Source organism: Streptopelia decaocto (assembly GCF_964273445.1).
Source record: "Streptopelia decaocto genome assembly, chromosome: 10".
In the NCBI taxonomy this organism is placed as follows: Eukaryota; Metazoa; Chordata; class Aves; order Columbiformes; family Columbidae; genus Streptopelia; species Streptopelia decaocto.
This window is the reverse complement of record NC_138665.1, coordinates 11,537,775-11,562,997: the sequence shown is the minus strand read 5'-3', so window position 1 is coordinate 11,562,997 and position 25,223 is coordinate 11,537,775. Positions and strand designations below refer to the sequence as shown.

Here is a 25,223-nt window from a genome sequence, read left to right as displayed (position 1 = left end):
ACTCTAAGCAGGAGTTCAGTGAACAGTCAAAAACCAGGTATGAAAATACCCCAGTTGACTCCTTAGATTCAAGCATATGTTTATTTTGAAGAGTCTCACCTTGTTTATAGGGCAGGACATCATAGTGTGAAGCATCAGTTCACATTTGCTTAGTCCTTTCTAATAAATTGAAGAAGAATTATCCATTCTGTAGTAATAATTTCAAGAAATTCTATCATTTGTTTAAAAATCAACACAGGAGTTGGAAGAGGTTTAGTGTAATTTCTTCAGTCCATTGCAGCCCACGGCTGGTTTCCTTGGCAACCTCAAAGTACCTTCTGCGTACTAAAATGTAACTCGCTAAGACATATGACTGGATACCCTTTGCATACTCATGAGAGTAAGGTTTCAGAATTTGGCCACATTGATGGTACCAGGTCTTGATTAGGTTGGTCTCTCTGTGCACCTTCTTCACATGAAACCAGATTGCTCTCTAGAATGAGGTTCTGGATTTCATCCTCTTTTTCCCCGAGAGAAAAGATCACGATGTACTGGCTCAGGAAACTGAAATGTAAGATGTGAATGTCCATAGAAAATTGTGTGCAGGGGCAAGCTGGAGAGTTGGAAAGTCCTGAAGCTGACAAGAAGCAGCAAGATGTTGGATAGGACCCTACCTTCCCCTTGAGCCAGCACGGCGCCGGGAGGAGACAGGAGCATCCCTTCATTGTCTATCTCTTTGTAGCTTAAACAAACAGTTGGCTGTTCCCCTTCTCACCATGGGACAGTGTTCTAAGAAAGCAAGTGTCCCTCTGAATAATTTTTCCCTTCCTGCTTTTCTCTCAGAGCAACACACCTGTGTGTTACCACCTATTTTGGCCATGCTAAAAAGCAATATCAGAACAGAGACAAATGATTGCTGTGGCAACATGGGGCCATACCCATACCCTGGCCATAGTGAGAGAATTTGTTCCATCTCATTCCCTGTTTAGTTCACCTTGGTCTGGATGTTACTGCTCTGTGGCCACTGGGCTGCCCCAGCCCTTGGAACCCTATCACCAAGGGAATGTTTTTTAAGCACCTACAGGACATTTCTCTTAAATAATGTCTATGTGCCTCAAAACGTACAGAAATGAGATTTTCAGCATTGAGCACAAGGTAAAGTCAGCACAAGGCAGCTGTCAAGCGGCCTCTGAAATCCCACTGAGCATCTGTCTTCATTGTAGGTGAATAACTGAAAAGCTAAAATCCTTGACTTTCAGTTACACCTGAGCTCTCAGTGACTAAGGCTTCAAATTCTGACACCAAGGTAGTTCTGAAAATGGGAAAAGGATTTTACAGGATATAAGTGAGATTTACTTTGGCGGGGGGGGGCATGTTAGTCTGGTTTTTGAAGAAAGTTATTCTAGGAGATTTTGCCTTGAGTGACTAATTTTTAGTATGTCCAATAAATTTTTATCAGTAACATTTCCACATTTAGTGTATTTTAGTTTTGTTTTTCTCTTTATGTGACAGCCACAGTCAATAGTCAAGCCTACAAGCACCACTTGCAGTGGGTCGTGATTGTGTTGTTTAAATTAGGAATGGCTGGGGCTGCATAGAATGACAGCAAATGCATTGACTTGTGTTCTTGGCAACAAACTGTCTAGAGGCTTAGTTGCTTTGCTTCATGTTTGGGGTGTTGCTGTTTGCTGTTAGTTGGTGTTATTTTTATGCTACGTTTTATATATGCCATTTGCTCATTTCAGTGAGGCAGAACATCACAAATATCTCACAGCCGTGTGTTTTGTGGTGTCTCAGGGCGTAAGAAATAAGAGCAGAGCAAGAAAGTAAGTTAGAATTGAGTTCATGAACTACAGAGGACAAAAAAAGGCATAAAGATCTTCTTCATTTTTCTTGTAAAAGTTTTTGCTGGGCTCTTTGTTATTGCCAAGGACTTGCCCTAGTCAAAATGTTCTTCCGTCAGTGAAGAGCCGCCACTTATTTTCCTATGTATCAGTACAGCTACCAGAGTATTATTTTAGTGGCTAGCATATACTGTTCATAACACAGGGCCTTACTTAGGGGTAGAGCACCTGCTTTAGTCTGTTTCTTGTAGAAACTTGGAGAATAAAACAATCTAGTAAAATTATATATATGTATGTATGGGTGTGTTTTGAAATGCTCATAAGCTGATTTGAAATGTCTGAAGGCTAGTTTGATTTAACTATAAATGTATGTTATTAAAGCTATTATTATCACTACCCAAAGCAGGTTTCTTAGTTTTATTTAAAATGTTTTCAGTTCATTAATTCCTGGCTGATCTTTAGTTACACAAATATTTGGAAGGATCATCTCCAGTCATGAATCTACTGGAATAGAGTTTTGACACATGGGATTTTCTGTAGTATTTTTTTTTGTCAGGGAAAATAATTTGTTTTGAGTATGCTTTATTTTCACTGGATCAAATAATGCTCAAACTGAAGTCCATGGGACTTTTAACTAAATAGGGGTAACATGGTTTAGCACACAGCTAGGCTGGTATTCTGTAGAATAGCCAAGTAGAAGAGGAGGAAAAAGGAGCCCAGGTAGAGTAATTAGCACTGACATAAATCTTGTTGTACTAAACAAAACATGGAACCTTTGATCAGGTAATGCTGGGAAGTGGCCAGGGAAAAATAAAGGAGGAAGCTGATAATGTTTCAGAGGTTTTTGTGGAAGTTTGTGACTTTGTCTAAACCCAGTAGTGGATGAATAGAATAGAAGAGACTATTTCAGGGATCTGCAGTGATCATCCAGTCCAACTGCCTGACCAGGTCAGGGTTGGGTACCATCAGCAAACTTGCTAATAATCTGTGCAGAATTCCAGTGCTGCCTTAGCATGTCATAGCAACAGATGCTGAAGAGCCTGATGTGGTGAAGTGGTACTACAGTCCCTAGATCTGTGCTGGGAGGGGACTGGGGAACATGAGTGATCAGCTGGGCTGGGTGACATGAGCAAAACCCAAGCGCATCCTCAGCTGCCTCTGTCAGACGCCCCTGGCTGCTTCAGGAGGTCACGCAGAGGGCTGGGACTCAGCAGCTTTTGGCAGGATTTGGCTCTCAGATTGCAGGAGTGGCCTCGAGTGGGCACCGTTTGCTGCCGTTGCCATCCTCACATCCCCGGCAGCAGCTCAGCATCAGCCGGCTGAGCCAAACACATAGTTTGGCTTGGGCTGCACCGCCTCAGTGTGATCCTGGGTTCTGCCCGTTAGCGCTGAGCATAGAAGCGCAGCTAAGAGGATGTCCTTGCAAGAGCCGTAGAGAAAATTGTCATTCTCTGCGAACTAGATAGAAGCTACCACACACAGAGATTGTTTTTCATGAGTCAAGGTCTGCATTGCCCCTGGCATTTGTTTTGTGGATTAATTGCAAGCATAAACTCTGTCTCCCATATCTTCTTATCCAGGATGTCCTTCTGAAGGAAAAGGAAATCTGTTCTTTACTTCACAGTTGTATACAATCCCACCTGCCTTGCTAGGGAAATTTAAGTCACTCTGCTGCACTTTGGTCAGTCTGTAGTGCTTGTAAAGCCTATTATAACAATAATGGTCTTGTCAGTGACATGTGATTTCCCTTGCAAACCTTGCAGCCTGGAAAAGGAAGACAGAATCAATCCTGCAGACAGCCTGTGGAATACAGTTATTGAGATGTGATAAGGAACCTGCCTTTCTCATCCTTCTCATCTCATGCCTGTCTCCTTGTGAAGTACCTGCATAACATTTGCATGTGTCTAGTGGGAAGCTGCTCCTTTGCAAACACTTCTCTCTGTCAGTCTTATAGGGAAAGAGACACAGGCACCATTATCAGAGAGGAGCTACACGATGCATATGCATCATCGATAAGAGAGACTTGGAGTGACGGGATGATTTTCAGCGGGACTTGTGTACTTGTCTTCCTTTCTACATCTATCCAGCATCCAGCCCTGAAAAGACATAAAAGAAATAGTATTACAGTCAATGGTATTAACAGTCAGGTGCAGCTGATGCTGTAAATCCATCTGGCAATATGTGCAGGATTGACTTTTAGTGTTGCTTGGTACAAAAGGAGGTCTTTGTTTGTCATTTTCAGTCAATTCTGCAACTGGCTTGGAAGGATCTTCTTGTTCAGTTCAGGCTGGTTGAGGGTGATGGTGTATATGGCAGAAAAAATGTGAAAGAATTAGAAAAAATACTAATGTTTCAAGCCATGGGGAGAGAAAAGAGCACTCAAGGATTCATAGATGACTTCAACTATTTGGTGGGTTTGCTCTGGGATGATTTACTTCAGGAGTAAAAGCCTAATTTGCTGGAAGAACAGAGCACCAGCAGAATGCAGACATCAGAGAATGTGGACTCTGTGTTGCACTCTAGAATGGATGCTGACAAATAAGCCACAAAATACACCTACTTGTGCAAAATGCATGAAAAAAAAAAAAAACACAAGTAATCAATACATATTTAAAACAAAACAAACAAACAAACAAAAACCCAACAAAATATTGCCTTGACGTAAGCCAGATCTTATGATCTGTGAACAGCTATTGTCTTCCATACTGGTTAGTGATCTAGCCTTGGCACTTAAGTTTTGCAGACCCTTTTTCCATCCCTAGCCAGTACTCCTGCTGCCATCAGGCAACTATTTTGCTTGAATAATTTCATTTCTGTGGAATTCCCATTTTCAGGAAAAAAAAAAAGCTAAAATTGCACAGATTTATTGTGAAAATGGTCAGGTGAAAAATGTACAATAAGATTTATCAATAGAAATCATTCATATTGCCAGTGGTTGTGTCTTATCAGCTGGGAGTTTGCAACAAGCCTGCCTGATTGACAGAGGAGGGAAAAAAGCTAAAGCTGAGACTTCTGCTGGAACCGGAGGCTTTACTGTAACAAGGTGACCCCAGCAAAGCAATAGACTCGGTGATGTCTACAAGCAGGCTTTTCTACGTTCTTCCCTTGGTTCATAAAATATTATCTTAACTGTTGTTTCATTAGAAATCTCACTAATCATTTTCTCTGTTTCTCAGCAAATTATTTTATTAATTAAAATCGCAACTGAAATGTCTATCTGATTTAAACACAAACCATTTTTAAATGGAAAACTTTAGGATACCATTCATTTTAGGAACTTTGATGTTGTTAATTAAATTGTACAAGGGTGATTTTACTTAATAAGGACAGTGAGTAGTGGAACTACTTAGTGTCATGCAGAATAGAAGTAGTCGTGTGCAAAAGTTTGGGCCTCACACAAGATGAGTTTTTGTAGTTACAAACTGCCTTTTAGTTCCTTCTGCCTGAAACTGTGATTCAGTGTGTTACCACGTGCCTTGAAGCCAGCCCCAAAATCAGGACCTGCAAAGGGCTCTTTCCGTGCTTAGCGCCTGTTTCTTCCTGTATTGAAGGGCTCATTTAGGAACCAGGGAACTCAGCTGCAGCTTCAGGATCTCAGGACTTGGGAAATGCAGAGACACGTTCTTTTCTGAATGGGAATTGCCTGGAGTTCCCTGAAAACCCTGAAAACAGGTTGCTTCTGTGGCCAGCTGTGCCTTAGCATAGCAGGAGAGGGGAAGCCTTCCTTTTTTTCCTAATGGAGGCTTATTTGAGGGAGCAAAGTGTTTCTGCAGTGAAGAGCCAATGTTACCTTTTCTGAATTGTCCTGCTTCCAGAGTCACAAAGAAGTGATGAGAGTTATAAACCAGAAGCTGCTTCAGAGAGCTACAGAAAGCGAGGTGTCCTTACCAGCTTGAGGAACAGAAGAACAGTGAGACTTGGGGTTGGGATGGGACCTTGGGGTGTCATCAAGCCCTCAGCTCTTTCCACCTCAGGACAGATCAGCTCAACGCAGACATACATCATTCTGCTACTGAGATAAAAATTAGTTGTTCCGTGAGAAACAGTTGCTTATACCTCCCTCTGATCAGCCATGGCTTCGCAGATGAGATGGACTGTGGGGTTTTTCAGGTGTGGCCAGTTCCAGTCTTTGAGCTGAAAATACAAATTCATTCAGAAGTTTGCCATTGACAGTATTAGTTTATTCTACTGTTTTTCCCTGGTGGGAAAGCTGGGAAATAGATCTGCCCAGGCATGTCACAGTAAAGGCTACTGATGCGTTATATTTGCTTTATTTATTACAGAAGCTGTGTACCAACAGCTAGCTTTTTTAGTTTTTTCGTGTTTGTCTAGAAAACTTCTTATTTCTTCAGACCACGCATATTACCTCAGGATATTTATTGTGCATGTATAGAAATCTTAGATTCACCTTGGAATATCTTCATTTCTTCAGGGTTTGTTTTTTAAGTAAAACTCTGCTGGTTTTAAGAAAAGCACACCCTGTAATGTATTTTGCCTGAAACGCTTAATGCCCAGCACGGTGTGCCAGGAAAAGGGCATATACTGTCAATGCTGATCGGCCATGTCCAGCCCTTTTCTGTTTCACATTGCTACAGTTGTCTTTTTCCATTAAAATCAAACATGGACTGAGCAGCCACATGCTAGGAATCACTAAGTGTTATTTAAATAGATGTGTATCATGACTCTGAGGCAAGTGGCACAAAAGACCTCACACCGCACAGGCAGGCGGCAGGTTAGGAAAACGTGCAAGGGATGTAGCTGGAGGCGCCAGTTCTCCCGTGGAAGAGCACGCAGCGTCTCGCAGGGCTGGCTGAACATGTCAGGAGCAGAAGGGAACAGACTTCTCCAATATTGTCACGTGGTGGAATTAAATGTCTGCCTAGAAGTGTTTCTGATTCTTCATTAGTTAATGAAGTTTGGAACTTTCTTATGATGGTGGTCAGTGTTGTGGGCTGTACAAATCACTGTGAATATCCGCCTCTTCTTGTGTTTTGGACATTTGAGCTGGTCGTGTGTAATCTGCCAGCATCAGCGCATCTTCAATGGCCAGCTGTGGTACCAGAGTTCACAGTGAATATGACAATGAAAGATTCTGTAAAACATTTTCAGGATAAACATCTTCCATTTTTGCCTAGCTATTGGAGAAACAGAGTCTGAAGTGCAGTCTTTAAAACTTTTCTTGCTGTATCCTAATGTTTCAAAAAGACTTGTAATTTCAGATCTTCACTTGGAAACAATTTAAAGACGGCTGATTTTCAGTGTCTGGGGATGCTGCACTTCCTACTAATCAGACTCTTTTGACGTGTCTTAAATTGAGCACTGAAATAACGGGTAGATGAGTGCAAGTAGTTGACTTAGGACAACTCCGGGGGCATTTAGGCAAAGATGCTTTAACACACAGCTCTGATACACTCAGAATATGCACACAGCAAGTTATCACTGCCAAACAGACAAGAGATAACTGATTAAGGCACAGTAATTCAATCATGTGAAGCTATTAGCCCATGCTCAGCCAAGGGACGTGCTCCAAATGACTAGCCCTTTTTGAAAAGCATAGGCATGTTCTGTTTCAGCATCAAAAGAGCCTCCTGCTCACGCTGAGAATGGACAGCATAATAAAATGTTTCTTCCTAACATAGTAAAATGCATTATTTGGACTTTCCATGCAATCCAAGACCTGGAAGATTCAGCAGGTGTCTCCATTAAACATTAAATGAGGTCTGTCCACCCATGTAAGCTGGTAATTCTACAGCTGCTTTGTAACCTGGACACCTATGCTGCATTAGAATAGGCAGAGAGAAGTGAGTGCAGCAGCTGCATTTGCATACTAAGGGAATGGGCATGGTTCTCCTGAATTTCCTGGCTTGTTTTGGGGCTTTTTTGTTCTAGTACAACTAAAACTGTAGCCAAACAAAAACCCATCTAAATGCTGAATTCTTGAAGAGAAAAGAAATCTGATTAGTTTCCAAGTTTTATTTTCTTTCTTTTGGAAGTATTTTTGCAGAGCTGAAAGGGAGAATTCTTTGTTGCTTGAGTAATGCTTTGAAGTTTGGTGCTTTGCCAAAAGCCTGTTGACAGTAACACGAGTGTTGTTGGTGCTCACGGGTATCATGTATTACTTGGGGATCTTTAAAAGCGCTCTGAACAGCTTACCAAGACTTCATTAACATTTGATTTCTATCTGAGTTGGGAGGAAATTATTACTGTGTCTTTTTACGGGCGGATGGGCAGCAGTAAGCAAGTTCAGTGCTTTTACCTGCCTCTTAGGGCACACTCCCCGGTCCTGGTAAGATCCTGGGAGTCTCACAAAGAAGTCATCTCTTTTCTTTTTAACAGCCAGTCTGACATCACCTTATGTTGCCACCATTTTCATACCTTCTCATTGTTCATGTAATACCTTTCTGGGAAAACAAAAGGATGGATAACCTCAGAGTTTCATTCCACAGCTATTTCCTATAGATGCAAATCAACATCACCCTTTTTCCAATGGTTTGTAGTTGTTCCTTTTTTGTCTTTTTTTTTTTCTTCAATTATAAAAGGGGGAGGTTTACCCAAGGTGTTGAAATTTCTCATAATCACTCTCTCACTAGTAGCCATGACAAAGTGTCTAACCCTTTCTTTTCTTCTTGTCCTCAGGAAACCCACTGACTGTGGCCTGCAAAGCTTTCTTTGGATTCAGCGGAGAATCAGGCCCCATGATCTACTGGATGAAAGGGGAAAAATTCATAGAAGAATTGGAAGGTCACATTAGAGAAGGCGAAGTCAGGTACTTTTTGGAGTATTTACTGTTAAAAAATATGGTATGTCCCAAAATCCTGTTGGGTTTTTTAAACAGGTTTTTAATTCGAGGTAGAAATAGTTTTCTGTCCAAGGAGTGATAAATGACTTGGAACCAGAGCAGTGTGAGTTGCTCTCTTTTCTAGTGAATAAACTCTAAAGACATAGTAGCTATCTATGTGCCTGAAAATCTGTTATCAAATTCCCCCGATAGCAGCTGAAGCGTCTCTTTGAGTGTTCTGGGGGTTGATTTTAGCCCTGCGTGGAAATGATGCTGCCATTGCCCCTTGTGGCAGTCCTTGGCAGGGTGACATTCATTTCAGCATCAGTGTTAATCTTAAAGATGAATGGTCTCCTGTCAAAGTCACCATACTTTTTCTCTTGTGCTGAATGTGTTGTTTGCCTGTGATATAGCTCTTAGCATGCCTTAACTAGGGCTTTCGAAGAGCAGTATTTGTTCCTTCATGCTTAACACTTAGGGGACAGAAGGAAGTCGCTGGTGAGATTGTCTGATATCCAACTTGTGCTTGGCTTGGTCCAGATGATGGTTATCATTTGCTATACCGGTTGTGAAGACAACACTTGTATCCCCATGAACTTTTATGGAAATTGCACCTAACACCATCTTCTCGTCTTCCTTATTTAATAATCACCTGATGAATAGCTCTTTGAGCAAAGACGAAGCTACGGTTAGTCTCTAGGCAAGCTGGTCCCGGCTCCTATAGACATGATGAATATAGATTATAAAGAAAGCCGAGGACTTTGCACCTTCCATTGCACATTTTCTTGCTCTCATTCCTGAATTGTTTCCTGTAAAAGAGATTTTTGGAGAGCGGGCAGAGAAAGAGATTCCTTTGCTTTGTGACTTGATCAATGATCTGAAGTTCAGCCATTTAGCCACTAGTTATGAAGAAACAATAAAATACCTGACCTAACATTGCACCTTAGTTGCATACAGATGAAATTTATTATACATTGCCAGAATGACTTTAAGTGTACAATCCTCTTTTGGGCTTCTGACCACAAAATACAATTACTGGAGACTTCTGCCATTGCAAGTAATCAGCATTTAATGACATTACATCCTCTCTGGTGTATATGTGTATGAACAAAGTGATTTTGGTCATGTTCTTCCCCTGCATCACAAGGACAATTTTAGGTTTGTATTTAAAGACCTCTCCAGCAGTGTTCAAAACTTTTCCTTGATGTGCATTTGTTAGTGAAACTGAGTTTGAAGAAGCTGTATTTGTCCTTCATTGTGCCATTTCGTTACACATGCGTGTTTCAAATTAAATTTGTGACAACTCCCTTTTCTCACTCCATTAAAATGCTTTGACTCAGTGTACAATTCAGTGAATCTTCTCTTCAGCAAAGCTGTTTATCACATACCTAATCTCCTGTGCATCACAGACAGCATTAAAAACATAGCATTTACCAAAACCTCCTGCATCATTACCAGCAGTGCCACACTCCATCCCTTTTTTTCATTTAGAAGTAGCTATGGCAACTGCAGTAGTAACTTTTTGCAAATGATTTTTTTTCACAGCAACAGCTCTTGTTTATGTGTCCCATTACAGGTAGGCTGCTTCAGAGAAACTAAGCAGCACCAACTGTTCTGTCAGTGCCCCGAGCCAGCCCGTATCTTCTACCCAGTCATATTTATTGACGTATTTCAGAAAATGTCACATCTGTTTCAAATTTGATGAGCCACGGTGAACTTGCTGGTTAGATGCTTTTCCCCGTCAGTTTGCTTCTATATGGTGTTTCTGTTAATGTTGAGAAACTACAAGTAACTGGGCACTGTTACAACCAGACCAAGATACTCCATAGGTTGCTCCTTTGGCAAATACCTAACATTTTAACCATCCATCCCCTATATTAAATCAGTTCACAAATTTAGTAGCACTCAGAATGTTTGGTGCTGTCCTTACCCTGGATTCTACCCATCCATTGTGTTGCTGGATTTTCTGTATTTGATGAGAGTTCAAGTTTGCAGATCAATGTAGTGTGGGAGTACAAAACGTCCATCCCTAGTTTGCACCCCCAAGTATGCATGGTCACCAGACAATTAGTCTGCTTTTATGAAAGCATTGGAGACTTCACCATGAATAAAATATGTGTCGCTCTGGGCTGCTCGTTACTTATTAGACCTCATAATAAAAAGTAACTAATCAGCATTGGAGGACTCGGAGGCAAGGACCCTCTTTCTAACCAGCATCCTTGCCTTCCCTTGAATTAAGATTCCCAAATGTTAGACATGCATAGGGGGAAAAGGAGAGTGAGACTTTGTTTGCCAGGTGGGTTTTTCACAGCGGTAATAAAAATGTCATGTAAATCGAACCAAGGCTATTAAAGAGGAATCAAAGGCTTTAAGCCTGCCTGCAGAGTTGTCAGTTGTACCTAATTATCAAAGGAGCCCACAGCAAATTACAACACGGTCTCCTTGCCATGGCAAAAAGGTATTTTCAGGCATAACTCTTGTTGTCCCAACCACCTATGAGTAACTGCTTTTTCTTCTTCAGGCAACACTGCAGAACAGTTTGCAGGTACCTCATAATGCTCAGCTTGTTAAGCGTGTTTGTCCTTTTTTCTCTCTTCCCCATTTTTAAAGTGGAAGTAGTTTAATTCATTTTTGAGGCATGCAAGGAAGTGAACGGAGACATTTTGAACTGCGGCCTTATTTCTTTCTGCTCATTAACATTCTGCCTTTTCACCAACGCAAGTCAACTGATGGGTGTGAAATGCTCAGACAGGGTGAGGATGGTGTGTTGTGTTAGGAGAGGATGCTGATGGAGGGAGGCAGAAAAACCAGCGCTGCCTGACTAACGTGCTGGGTACTTTGCAGAAAAGTATGGAAATCACAGCCCTCTCCTGAAAAGCTTGTACCATTATTAAAGCAGACAACTTCTGGGCAGAGAATGGGAACATGGTGCAGGAAAGCGAGAGGGAAGATCACTATGCTGCATTGTTAGTTGAACCGCTTTTCTTTAGAAAGGTACATACAGATCTGTCCTTTCATCTACAGACTATTGTTAAGGGCTAGAAAGAAGGGACTAGAGTTCGTACCCCTGTTCACAGTCCAGATCTTTAACTATGTAAGGAAAGTTTTCTTTTTTGGTAAGTCCCAAGGTACATGCGGGTTAGTAAAGGTTTGAAATTAGTGGCTTGGTCTTGCAAAGAGACCCAGCAGAAGCTTTTGTGAGGCCTTTACATGTGTGATCATACAAAGCCTGAAAAGTTTAGGAAAATGTGGTTTCAAGGGAAAGGTATTTTAACTTCAGATTCAATTTAGTGCATAAGTGCATTGGAAAAATGTGACAAAATATTTGAAAATCTGAAACTTTGGACATTTTTTAAAGAAAACATTAGGATTCTGAAATGACACTTCTGCTTTTAATTTGTATTTTCTTAACTGAAAAATAATCAGTAGATAAAAATGTTTTGTTTCAGTTCAAATAAAATGCTTCAGCTTGAACAAAAAGGAAGCACTGGGTATTATTTTTACTTCATCCACCTCTTCTTTCTCTCTGCCTCCATCCTATTTGTTGTGAGTTGTCAAGCCCCATTGATTTGTCTGTGTATTAAATGGTGTAATTACTTGTACAGTTTGTTCATCAAACCAGAAGAAAGTCAGCTTGTGGGAGCTGGCTTGTGTTGGCAGGGTTGCTGCTCAAGTTTCCCCCAGCTCAGACACGGACAGAGCCTCATTTTCTGGGTGTGCAGCAAATACTGTTGCACCTTTACGGTCTTAACTTCTTGACACTGTATTCCTTTTCTTCCCCAGAAATATTGTGCTCAGTGTTCTCTGAACCAACTAGAAAATGCAAGCGATTAAAGTCTGCACACTTCTTAAAAAATGTAGGTGACCAACTGTGTGTTTCTGTAGCAATAATGGATTATTAGCTGCCAAACACAGGTTAAAAGGAAGAAAGAAAAAAAAAAGGCAGGAATTAAAAGTTTAACACCACTAAGAGCTTTTTTGCTACCAGCATAATGTTTAAGCGTCTGTCAGTATTTTCATTTTAGATCCCATTCTTAAGAGTTCTCTTCCTAAAGATTGCAATTAGCATGAAAACAAGTGAAAAAAAATTCTCACTCCAAATGCATGTTCTTTTTTATGAAAGCTCCTTTTTAGCTGATCATATACTATTTAAACTTAGGTTAAGGGTCAATTATTTGATTTTAAATAGATTCAGAATAATAGTTTATTTTATCTTAATTGTAATCTGTCATAATTTTTTCCTTTATAAAATATGCTGATTATAGTAAACACAACATAATCTGAACATTGACAGATTGGTGTCGTAGATATCTTCTCTGTTAATGATTTTATTCATTCCTTGCAGCATGATTTGTAGGCCAAAAATTGTGGAGCGTATTGTTTACCAACATGGAAGAATGACTTTCCTGAATTTAAAATATTTCACTGTATATACATATGGAATGTTAATAGGTAAATAAGAATTGATGCATCTGACCCCCAATGATTTAGACTGATTTGAGTCTGCAAACAGATCAGGCTCTCCTGGGTGGTTCCTTTTCTGGACAGAAATGATAGGAATTCAGTCTCTCTTGCATTATTTTTTGCACTTGGACTCAGGGACGGAATTAAAAAAAAATGCAAAAATACACAATAAATGAGAGTGAATTTGCAAAAAAAGACGCAATCAAAATTTCCAAATGCCACACACGTGCCTGTTCTTAAACCAATGTTTTTCCACTTGCTTTTTGGGAAGTTACCCAGCCATAGTGAAAGCCGCTGAATTGTCGTGGGTGCTCTGGTATGTCTCCTCACACAAGCCTTTAAAGCTTATGTGCTGTATGAAATCTCACTGTACATATGCGGCTTATAGTAGTCAGGCTTGTATCTTTGATTGTCTAGTGGAATGCCTTCATACCTCACTTGTGATTTGTTTCCATATTTGTTATATGAAATTACATACATAATAAAATGTTTGTGCACATTGGAAACACCTAAACAACTTTGACTTGTAAAAGAGAAGTTTGGGGGTGGTTGTTGTTGTTGTTATTGGAAAACATTAAGCTCTCCAGAAGCAGTTTCCATCCAGCGCAGGCAGCGCTCTGCTTCATTACTTTGTGCCTCGTTGCCTCCCTTCAGCCTCCTGAGAAAACACTTATTTTCCAGTGAACATGGATCTTATTTATACCTTTACTTAGTGTTGTACGCTATCTTTTCAGAGAAAAGACTCACTGAAGTGCTGTGTGCAAGGGTGAGTTCACAGGTGACTGCGAGGGCATGGCACGTTCTGTGTTTGCCCTGTATGTGTCATGCAGCAGAACACTAATGGGACTGAATGGATCTGGTAGATTTTACTTGATGTTACCTTTCCTTGTTCAAAGAACTGGTAACTTTTTCTTGAGCAACTGATAAGAAGCCTTTTGAGAGAACAGGGCATTGTATTTTTAGGCTTAATGTCAGCATCAGAAAACACCTGCATGTACTTTGCATCCTTTTTCATGTTCACATTTGAACAATGATTTGAAAAGACTGTACCTCTGGCCTGAAAGTCTACTAGAACTTTCTGTTCCCTTTGTGGGCATTTTGCATGTTTCCTCTGTCCTCCCAAAGGAGCAGAGAGCTCTTGTTCTTGACACTGTTCCCTTTTAAAGTCAGGACCTAGCCCCCAAAATAGAGGAAAATTCCAGAGAATAGCACAGCTCCTTTCATTGGTTTTCCAGACTACATTAAAATGTATCACAATACCCAGCCTTTATAATATTGCCTTAGAATTTGCTCATTGATGGCTTAGTAGCACATATTTATTTATCTGGAAAGTGAGTATTTATTGCCTCTTTTAAAAGAAACATTGTTTTTATCATTTGATTCTGCTGGAGCTGAGGTATACAAGCCCCTTGGAACCATTGCACCCGTAGACACTCTTCCTGCACTTGATTCAGCTCCTTGCTGTAGACATGGCAAGAAAAAAAAGGCTTTTGGTTGTCAAGAAAGATGCTTCTGTCAGGTCTCTTTCAGGCAACTTGAGTCTCCTGCATCCTTCTCCAGGAGTGGAGGAGACCAGGAGCACTGTGCTGACAAATCATGGTTCTTTTGGGAACCTTCCACTTCTATTAATTCAGTTAAGTGACGACTGTATGTTTTCTTTCAGACTTCTCAGAGAACATCTTGGAGAAAAGGAAGTTGAATTGACATTGATCTTCGATGCTGTAGAGGAGGCAGACCTGGCTAACTATACGTGTCACGTGGAAAACAGAAACGGACGGAAACATGCCAGCGTTCTCCTGCGCAAGAAAGGTAACTCTCTTTATTTCATTACATGTACTCTCGCCTGCCTCAGCAGCAACAGGTCAGCCCGTAGCGAAGGTTTTGCCAACCTCTCTGATTCAGGCTGGACTCCTGTGTGCCTGCTTGGAGCTGAAATATGGTTTTGTTACAGCTTCTGTTTACCATTTGTGAAAAAAAATAATGAATTGCTCTTTAGTCTCTAGTGAATCAGCCTTGCAGGTGAGGCACTTGCCTGGAATACAGTCACCCATAAAGCATCGGGATAATCAGTAGAAGTATTTTGGTCTAAACAACCTGTGAATTTGACCCAGAGTTGACTGACTAGGCCAGAGGTAATTGTGTCATGCAGCTAAAATGTGCTTTTCTTAGAACAGGCAGCTCAGCAGTGAGGTCAGATGTTCTCCTATTGCTCCACTTCCTGGCTTTGCTGTTTCAATTGCAAGTTTTAAACGGTTTTGGTTCCTGACTGCATTGGGAATGAAAACATTGCAGTGGGAACTACAAATCAATGGATAATACCTCATCATGGTTGCTTTGCTTGGTACTGTACCTGGAAATGGGAATACCACTACTGACAAGTTATCTGGAGCAGAAAGGAAACCATTTGGGTTTGAATGTTCCACATTAAAAGGTGCCACTATGCTCTGCTGTTTGTAGAAGTTATTATCATAAGGAGTGTAACAATATCTCATTACAATTATTATGTTGTTTGTTCAGTCACCTTTCCTATTCATAAGTAGGGTGACATTTAAATTTGATGGTGATCTCTCTAAGATACAGTGCATTAGGTAGTACAAAAGCTATAGACAGGGACTGTTGGGAAAACAAAGGAAGGCGACACACTTGGGATAAGGATGTAATGGGAAACCACAGAGACATCAGCACAGGAGACTGAAGATTTATTATATTGTCCAGATCTCTACCATTATTCTTGGCTGTAAATTAATTTACCGAAAGAGGAGAAGAACTGTTTTCACGAGGCACACCCATAAGTGCTGTTCCAGCCCTTCATGTGCTTTCAGACCGCTGAAGGAAGGACACGCTTCTTGGCAGATAGTGCATTGCAGGGTTGGTGTCAATTAAAAAAACCAATGCTCTCCATTGTCACACAGCAAAGTTCCCCCAAAGTGTCACCCTTTGGAGAAGGTTTAAATGTACTAATATTACCTGAGGGTGCTGCAGATTGACCTCTGAGCCTAGGGCAGACGTCAGTGTGGGACAAATGAATTAAGAGGCAGGTGGAGAACAGGAGGGACCAGCCGTGGCCTCTCTAGACGGGGCATCGCAGTTCTGGAAAACATCTGTTGTCACCAGTTCACCTAAAGGAATGCTGGATGCTACATGCTGTTTCACAGCTATGATCTGTATAAAAAGAAAGCTGAGGGAGGGGTGGTATTGGGGCAAAAAAGGGGGAAAGAAACTTTTGGGTCGATGTCCCTTTTTTTGCTATTCTTTTATGTGACCCATGTGTAATATGTGTGAATGTATAGCATGCAATCCTGTTAAAGCCATTTGAATCAAGTCCTACTTACAGTTTCCTCTAGACATGAGAGTTCTATGTCCTCTCAGAAAGAAGGGCATAACATAGGTTCTATTTTATACTAAGTGATAAGAATAAAACACAATAAGGAAGTTGCAAAGCACTCTGAGAAGCAAGGGCCCACAGTTGTGACGTGGAGCACACACAAATGTATATTCAACATCTAAACTGACAGCATGTCACAACTTTAACAAAGCTGGTCATCTTGATGAAGGATTAGCCTCAAAAAGCGTTCTACCTTTCCATGCACTGAACCGAATAAATATACAACTGATAGTAAATATATTTATGTTGATGCTTAAATGTTCAGCTGTGTTGCATATACTAGAATAACAAGCCAGATTTATTTATAACAAGGAAATGCAGACATTTCAGAGCTCTGCTGAAATTATGAAAGCGGCACTGCTGAATACAGAATTTGGAGGTGGAAAGGATCACTTCTCAGATACTGTTTCATTTCTCTCTGCACTGTGGTTGTAAAAAGCTTATATTCCCCTCAGGCATTCTCAATAGTTGATTTTCAAGCTATTAAAGTGTCATTTAAAATAACCACAGTATTTTACTATGTCCTTTGACTGCCTGTCCCATTGTCCCGTTTGTTATTTATTAGAGTTCTTGCAAGTACTTGACCAAACTTTTCCTTTCTGCAACTTGATATAATTACTTCTTATCCTAGCTTTCTCTGGCTTGGATTTGGCTGTGGTGTTCATGAGGCAGGAATCCTTTATGTGACCAGGATCCTTTATGTGTGTCAAAGAAGGGATCAGGGATCCTTGTTGTAATGTGCTGCAGTTTCCAGGTGCTGGGGCACTTGGGAAAGGTGAAGGGGAAACACAGATCTCCGAACCAGAGAAATCTCCCTTCCTCCAAAGTTTTAACTGTGGAGGGCTACGTTGTCCCTGTTGAACAAGAGGTGCTTGTCGCTCAGTTTTGTTTCCAGATTGCCCCAGTGCTGTAGGTTGTGTCTGCCCTCTGTTCAAAGGTGGGATTGCAGCACAGCAGGTGTACACAAACTGGCTTAAGTCGTGAGTCCTGCTAAACTAGGGAGGCTTGTATAAAACACCAGGAATAAACCCCAAATCCAAGTGATAGCTGTAGTGTAAGAGTTTTTAGAGTTAGTGCTTGTTTTGACATCAGGTGGTTATTTTTAAACATGGACTTTGCTTTAAGGAAGAAAAGGGGGCAACTGTTCAAATATTTAAGATAGAGTATGTTGAAATCTTTTACTTTGTTAGTGGTACAGTCCTCACAAATGCTGTCGGAGAATACAGGAGTGCTATCTGTACAGCACCAGTGTACTATTCTAATAGCCCCAGAGCATGCATCATCAGGTAGGATTTTTTTTCTTTTGTTTGACTGAAAAAGAACCAATTACAGTTTCAAACACCCACAGCTCCCAACGCAATGACAGAATCAGGCTTCCTCCTGAGACCCAAATACCACAGTCTGCTATCACATTCTTCTTTACTGACTTAATTCAAGACCATGTTGTTATTTACTTTCAAGTATTTGAGAAGTAAGTTCTGGACAATGCTTAGTTTACTTTTCTTGTTTTCTCCATGCTGTCCTAGCACATTTGGTGCTCAAATTACATGGAAACACAATATTCACCCACTTGTTTTTTAGTTGTGGAAATCATTCAGGAGTCCCTTCAAATGAATATGAAAATGGTCCAGTATTTTAGTGATTGAAGTCTACATAATCCAGGACAGTTATATTATAGATTATTAATATCTTGTCAGGAACGGAAGAATAAAATCAATATGTGTTTTTAGTGGAAAGAAGCAGTGAATTTAGATGAAAGTAAATATTATAATTGTATTTACTCACCGTTTATTTCAAGGAGGCTGCCTTTATTCAGGACACATAGGAAACTAATGGGGGAGGGGTGAAGATGATATAGTACTAAATTATGAGGAACCTTCTAAAATATATTTCTGTCTCACTTATTGGCTGTTTGAGACTAATTTTGAAGACCATCAACCTCTGTGACACGTATTAGCTAAGTTCTTCTACATTATTTTACATTGGAAACTAACAGAATATTATTATTTACTATTTTTTAGTCACTATTATGGCACAAAGCCTGGATTCAACTCCTTTCCTAATGCTGGGTGTGTCACCTTCCCTATTGACCTCAGTGAGGACCACTTGAGTCAGGCATTAATCAGAGACTAAGGGCTCGAGTAAGCGAGAAATCTGGACATGGTGTGTTTTTGTCCTTTACCTCCACCTTGGAATAGAAATAAAGAGCTCGAAAGCCTTGCCTTTCTGCCTCCTTACGTCTGGACTCTAGGAGAGTGTATGGGGCAGCAGGACAAACACAGGACATGCAAAAGCAAATAAATTCTGCCTTTTGAGCTGGAGTTTTTGGTTCAGCTTGACACGCTGCCATTCCCCTGGCAAGTGAACACCAGTCTGTGCTGCAGGTGATCCAGGCTCAGCATTTTCTATACTTCCAAGCTGGCTGCTTTGCCGTCATCTCATTTTCCAAGGAAAGAAGACTCAGTCCAACAAAAAAAAGTCCTTTCCCTGAAAAGTGATTTTACCCAACTGTTCTTGATTCGACCAGATTTATCCCCAAAGCACATGCTACCTTTATCATGTAGTGTAATGAAAGTCCTATGAATTCCCTGTGTTCTCTGAGAGATTAAATAGCAATTATAATAGACCTTTTCCATCTATTCGTCCATGACTTCCTACCAGACAGACATCAGAGATACTGTAAACTGGGAATAGCTTGACATCTGATGTTAATTGTTGAAATACAAGGCATGGCGAGGCAAGAATAACCCCCAAAGATGCACAATTAATTTGGTTCTTATCTTGAAAATGACACAAATGACATACCAGTATTTTTTTCTGACCTAATTTTTAGAACTGCAAAGATAACAAAAACTTTGTCTTGCTTGTATTACACTTGCTACATCTTCACGTTGTTTTCATCACAGCAGTGAATGTTTTCATAATGTCTTATCTAAACTAACACAGGCTGTTAGAGGTAGCTATTGTCAAATTGACATCTTTTGTCTTTTGTGGCTAAGTAATATGCCAAGTCGTGTTATGAGCAATATTGTGCTCAGAGGACGTTTTAGGCTAAAGAGCAATACTGTTAAAGTTTTACATCAGGTAGAACACTGGACTGGTATTCAAGGTTTTTTATCCCATTCTGGCTTTGTTTTGCTGAATAACCTTGAATGTGTTGTTTCACTTTTCTCTGCCTCTGTTTCCCCAGCTGTAAAAGGTGGATAATTGCATTTGGATGAATGTGTGAAGTTTGTTGAGGCAGACTGCTTGTGATGTTTCCTAACAAAAGCATCCCAGTAGGAAATTTTAACTAGCACTAGTTCTCATTAAAGTATAATGAGTAGTAAACAAACGTATGAGAAATCTGTTGGTAGCCATCACAACTCAAAGTGGCTCGTAGCAGCCTGATGTGTGCTCCTGGCTTCTCACTTATCTTGAGCATTCTGGATGCTCAGTTCACTGTCCAGTGATTCAGCTGGTTGACATCAGCTCATCCACCGGCTTCACAAGCATGAAACCAAATTTTAATGTTATTTGGGGGACTAGAGCCTCCCAAGTGGGGTACAATATGTCAGTATATCTATTCCCACATGCTGCATACAGCATTTGATGCACTCTGCCAGTACAGAAGTTTTAAACTCATTAAAGGTCGGTTAATATTCCATGTAAAATCACTGCACAATTGTAGAAGAATTACGATTATAGCCTCAAAAGTGTTCGGGGTGGCGATTTCAGATGGACAGTAGATGGAGTAAATGGGTAAAGTTAAGCAATAGGTAATGAACAAAAATAGGTAATAGATAACCAACAAAAAATAGGTAACTAACAAACAATAGGTAACGAACAAAAAATCAGGCATTCTTAATTGGAAGCCGCACAGTTTTATCCAAAATTGTGCAGTGCATTAGAGCAAATAAAGTTCAGAAAGATCATAACCTTTTTGACTTTCCTTGCTAATTTTAGATTTGATCTACAAAATAGAACTTGCCGGAGGACTGGGAGCCATCCTTCTTCTGCTTATTTTGCTCGTGACCATCTATAAGTGCTACAACATAGAGTTAATGCTGTTCTACAGACAGAACTTTGGAGGAGATGAAGCAGCTGATGGTAAGCGGTTGCTCAGGAAACTCAATATATGCAATGGAAATATTTCAGAGACCAAAAGTAATGAAACTTCTAGATTAAATGAATCCCAAAAGATACCTGCTGCCAATTTAAGTTCAAACTACTGAGCAGCCAGCAGTGTAAAGCCCTAAGACTTTCTTCCAAAGCCCCCTGAAATCAATGAGTCTTTTCACTGAAATGTCCCCAGGCCATGCCCTAAGCAAATGGGAGTCAGAAATGTTGTTCATGAGTCTGTTGTAGAGGTCTGAATGTCACTGAACTGATTCCTCAGGAGAACTCTTCATGTTCATATGTCCCAGTGCCACACATGCCCAGGATTGCTTCTCCTGAGATCCTTACTGTGTGTGGGCAGCCCTTTTGCCAGGTATTTTCTAGTGTTCTTCTCCCCCTTCCCTCTCACTAGCATAGGTTCTCTTTGATGGCTAAAAACCAAATGTGTATTTTAAAATTGAAGCTTTTATTCTCCTTAATTTAGACCATTCCTCCTCCTATGAAGCTGGAGTAAGCCCTGGTAAACTAAATCCAAATGCTTTAAATCTTATTATCATATTCTTAATAGTTCCATTGTAGAAGAATTAATATGTTATCAGTATGCATATGACTGGTATCTGCTAAAGATCTGAAGTACTGTCTTCAAATGCAGGTGCTTTTCATAGCCCACTGCAAGACTTCTGAGTCATGTATGTGTCTGGAATAGTGTGACTGGAAACAATAATGTATTTGTAAAAAGGGCAGGGAACACATTTCCCCTATTGTGTTGCTTTCTGCAGTTTGCGTTACTGTTATCAAAACAATAAATGTTTCTGTTTAACTCTGGGGACATATAGTGTGAAAATGTTTTGCTACAATGAAATCCATAGGAGTTTTGGAGAATGGGTGAAATTATGTCCAGGGGATTTTACAGAATGTGGAATGATAAATAGCAGGAATAGAGGTCAGGAAACTACCTCTTTCTTGATCTTCATGTGCGAGTAGGAAAACCTAAACCTTTTTTCATACTATACAATACTGCACAATATTTATACTGATACCTAGGAGAAAGTGAAGGGTGAAATTATGTGGTTTTGGAAGTAATTTGCCTCTAACACCTTGGGATTATACCAGCATAACATCCCTGGTTCACACCAACAAAAAATGACCCAAAGAGAGGCAATTTCCTCCAGATTAGTTTGATTCATTTATCTCATGTTTTCAGTGTGAAGCTGCTGCATTTTTATTATGTAACTTCTGGTTATTTAGAGGAAGCCCCATGAGTACATAGGGGATTGTGTGCGTATGTTAATTCTGGAAGCAACCTTTTATTTTTCCAGTGTGTGATTTTAGAACAGCTTTGTGTCTCATTCTGACCCTGCAGAATGAAAAATGGAGGCAGAATGTTACTGAAGTCAAAGCATATAGGGGGATGTTTTTTTCTACTGATATAGGATATAGGGCGAACATACAGATTGTCATGAGCGGTCAGCTGTATAGATGCAATTGCAGGGTCATTTTCCATTTATACATGTAACTCTTTAAAGTAGGAGATTTGGCACTCAACAGATTTGCTTTATTCCTATTTCTAAAAATATCCTACGTAAGCGATGTTGGATGCATTCACTTCCTGTGTTGTCCAGAGCATTGTTTTTAGAGAAAATGATACTTAGTACTAGGGGAAGCCATTTAGAAAGTGGCTCCGAACAGAGCGAGCAGTGGGCAAGCGTGGACAAGTCCTTCTGCTCCATCCTCCTTGCAAGGAGGGAGTCAAGACGGTAGGGATGTGACACAAGCATATGGACTCACAGGAACCTGGGGGAGCTGGCTCTATGTCTTGCTTCCCTGTATTGTGTCTGGAGGTGGCTGGAGGGGGTGGCTGTTGTAGCCACCCACGTACCTGGAAGGGACAGGGCTCAGGGAGTCCTCCCTGTCTGCCCTGTGCCAGCACACAGCTCTGACGCTGCTTTGTGACCAGGCACAGCAGCGCTCTGGGGTTTGCAGAGCGCTCAGATGTTTGCAGGGATGTTTGCCTCCCGCATCACTTGGTGGCTGGCTTCTCTTGAAAGGTTCTGGCAGGCTTCATTATGGACAGGGTGGTGGGTTTTGGACAGGCCTCCAGAGCTGGCTTTTTTTCTTTGCTGTTTGTTCTTCTGTCATCTTTCCATCAGTAACTACTGTGGGGTTTTTTTATGTTGTTGATTTCAGAGAAATATCAGCAAGCTAGGTGGACATCCTCCCATACAGCTATGGTGTTACTCAGCAAATTGCCTTTTACAGACATAATTATTCACATGCTTTGTCTGTAGCTCTGACCCTCATGGGTCTGGCTTTGTGTCAAGAATTTTAAGAAAATAACCGTCATTTCAAGGTCATGAAGGAATGTATTGTATTATGATTAGCTATGTTTTCTTTTTATTGAATATATTGATGGTTTTTAACTGCTTTAATTATCTTTCATGTGCACTATTCTTTACAGATAATTGGCACTCAGCAATCCTCCATTCATGCAGTTTTGTCCTCACAACATTAAGTATTTGATTTTTCATTTTCTGTAAATAATGGCAGCTGTGCTCTTCCCTGGTGACCGAGCTGCTGAAGGTTGACTTTTTCAATGTACCATTCTCCATTACTGCAGAGGAATAGCAAAGAGAAATGTCACTAAGCAGTCTGATCCCAGCATGGATCCCAAGCTCAATAGTGGTGCCACTTCTGCCCCTGGCACAGCCTCCAGCTTTTAGCTCCATGTTTCGGACACAGAGAGCTGGAGCCGAGCTCCGGTGCTGTGCAGGAGGAGGAGGTTTGTTACCCTTTCTAGCCAAAGCACTGGGTTGCAGCCCCCCTGTCCTCATGTGCCGTGTCCCCTCTGTCACTCGCTGCCTGCCTCCACCCTTTCACCAGGCTTCGCCTCCACCCAACCAGCAGGCGCAATGGAGGGGCAATGTCTCCCCCTGCACCCCGTTTGCTCTTGGAGTTTCATGCTATGAGCCTCAAATATTTAAAATGTCCTGGATCAAGTGACCTCTAAAATTATGATATTGGTTTTAAAAACTACAAGACCTCCTAAAAAAAAAACCAAAACAAACGCTTCAAACTGTTTGCAGTTGTCATTGTTTTCTGCATAATCGCTATTCATTTCAGTTAAGTCATGTATTTTCTCACAATTACCTGTGCAAGGAAGTTTTCATTGCTCAAAACTTCCCAAACTTTCCAGGCTCAGAAACTTTTCCAATCTCAAAACTTTCACATAATCACAGCACTCTTGAGGCATAGGAGTTGAAAGAAAGATTTCCATTAGCAATATGTAAAGGATTAAAATAGAAAAGTTTCAACTTTAGTTTTTGTATCGAAATTTTGCCCACAGTCTTTTCAGATGTGAAATGGGTGCACTGGCAACATGAAGCAGAGTTAGTAACTAGCTCAACATGCAGAAGAAAACTGAAAGGATATGCTTTGTCTGGTCTGAAAAATTTCTCTATGGAAACCAGATTATATGTTCCTGTGAAAAGTCCCGACTTTGTTGGGAAATGCTTGATTGTTTCAAGGAATAATAGAATTTCCTCATACTTTCCTATATTCTTTATAGTACCCTTGGAAACAGCAGGCTGAACATGCCTTTGTTTTCTTACAGACAACAAGGAATATGATGCATATCTTTCATACACCAAAGTGGATCCTGATGCATTAGATTGTGAAAATAATGAAGAGGAGCAGTTTGCACTTGAAATTCTGCCAGATGTTCTAGAAAAGCACTACGGATATAAGCTTTTCATTCCGGATAGGGACCTGATCCCTAGTGGAAGTAAGTATTTCTGACTGATCAATTTTAGTTCTCTCTGATGTGTCTTAGAGTCCTGGACTGTGCAATAAATACTAGATATGGGAAACCTCTCCTTGTGAAGTGATTGTGAGGACTGGGGCAGATTCCTCAGTGCTACGAATTTGACCTCTCGGTTACAGCTCATTCCTGCACTACTGAAATCCGAGGGAACTTCCATTGATTTCAGTGGAGGCAGGAGCTGGACCTGCCCTCAGGAAAGGCTGCAGTGCTGCAGGGAATACTGTAGTCCAAAATCTCTACATCAGACACTAGGCAGGAAATTGTAGTCTCTGTTTTACAATCACTGAAAATGGGATTACTATTTTTTTCCAGTAATTATTTGCTTATCTACCGGACCTTCACAGGTAAAAGTCTTATTTCCCATTGTCTTTTGGTTTTGTTTGTTTGTTTTTTCCTAATTTTGAAATCTCATAGCTACAGTAGTTTCCCAGTTAATGGTACAGGTGCAATTTTCTCATCAGAGTTTTGACCAAGTGTTGCATTTCTAAGCAGTGTTGGTATTGGGTAAGTAACTCTGATTCTTCAGAGGACTATGTACAGCCCAGTGTTCCATGCTGATGGTGAAATACAGCTGTCCATTTCCAATCAGTTTTGATGCCATGTCTGAAGATTCAGCAGCATTTTGCACATCTGTATCAACTGTTAATGCCTTCCTAGCTGTAGATGTGGTATCTCTTCTTCCAGAGTAATTTTTGCACAAGTCAAAAAAGACCATGAGTCATATGCATCATGTTGATGAATTTCCAATGTGCAGTGTGTTTGCTTTAATATCACATTTATTTGAAATGCTGCCCTTGTGAGAAATCAGCTTTTTGTAGAAATTCTGCCTGCAGATTGCTTCCTTGGAAAATATTA

General features: G+C 40.6%; 1 protein-coding gene across 1 annotated transcript in view; it reads left to right on the top strand.

The window, feature by feature from the left end:
- The window catches only part of IL1RAPL2 (interleukin 1 receptor accessory protein like 2), a 362,581-nt gene that overhangs the window by 328,138 nt on the left and 9,220 nt on the right, over positions 1-25,223 (top strand). The window contains exons 7-10 of the mRNA XM_082061910.1: positions 8,460-8,589; positions 14,729-14,874; positions 20,396-20,539; positions 24,159-24,329. Of these exons, the coding sequence (XP_081918036.1) occupies positions 8,460-8,589; positions 14,729-14,874; positions 20,396-20,539; positions 24,159-24,329 (591 nt within the window). The remainder of the gene's footprint in view (positions 1-8,459; positions 8,590-14,728; positions 14,875-20,395; positions 20,540-24,158; positions 24,330-25,223) is intronic.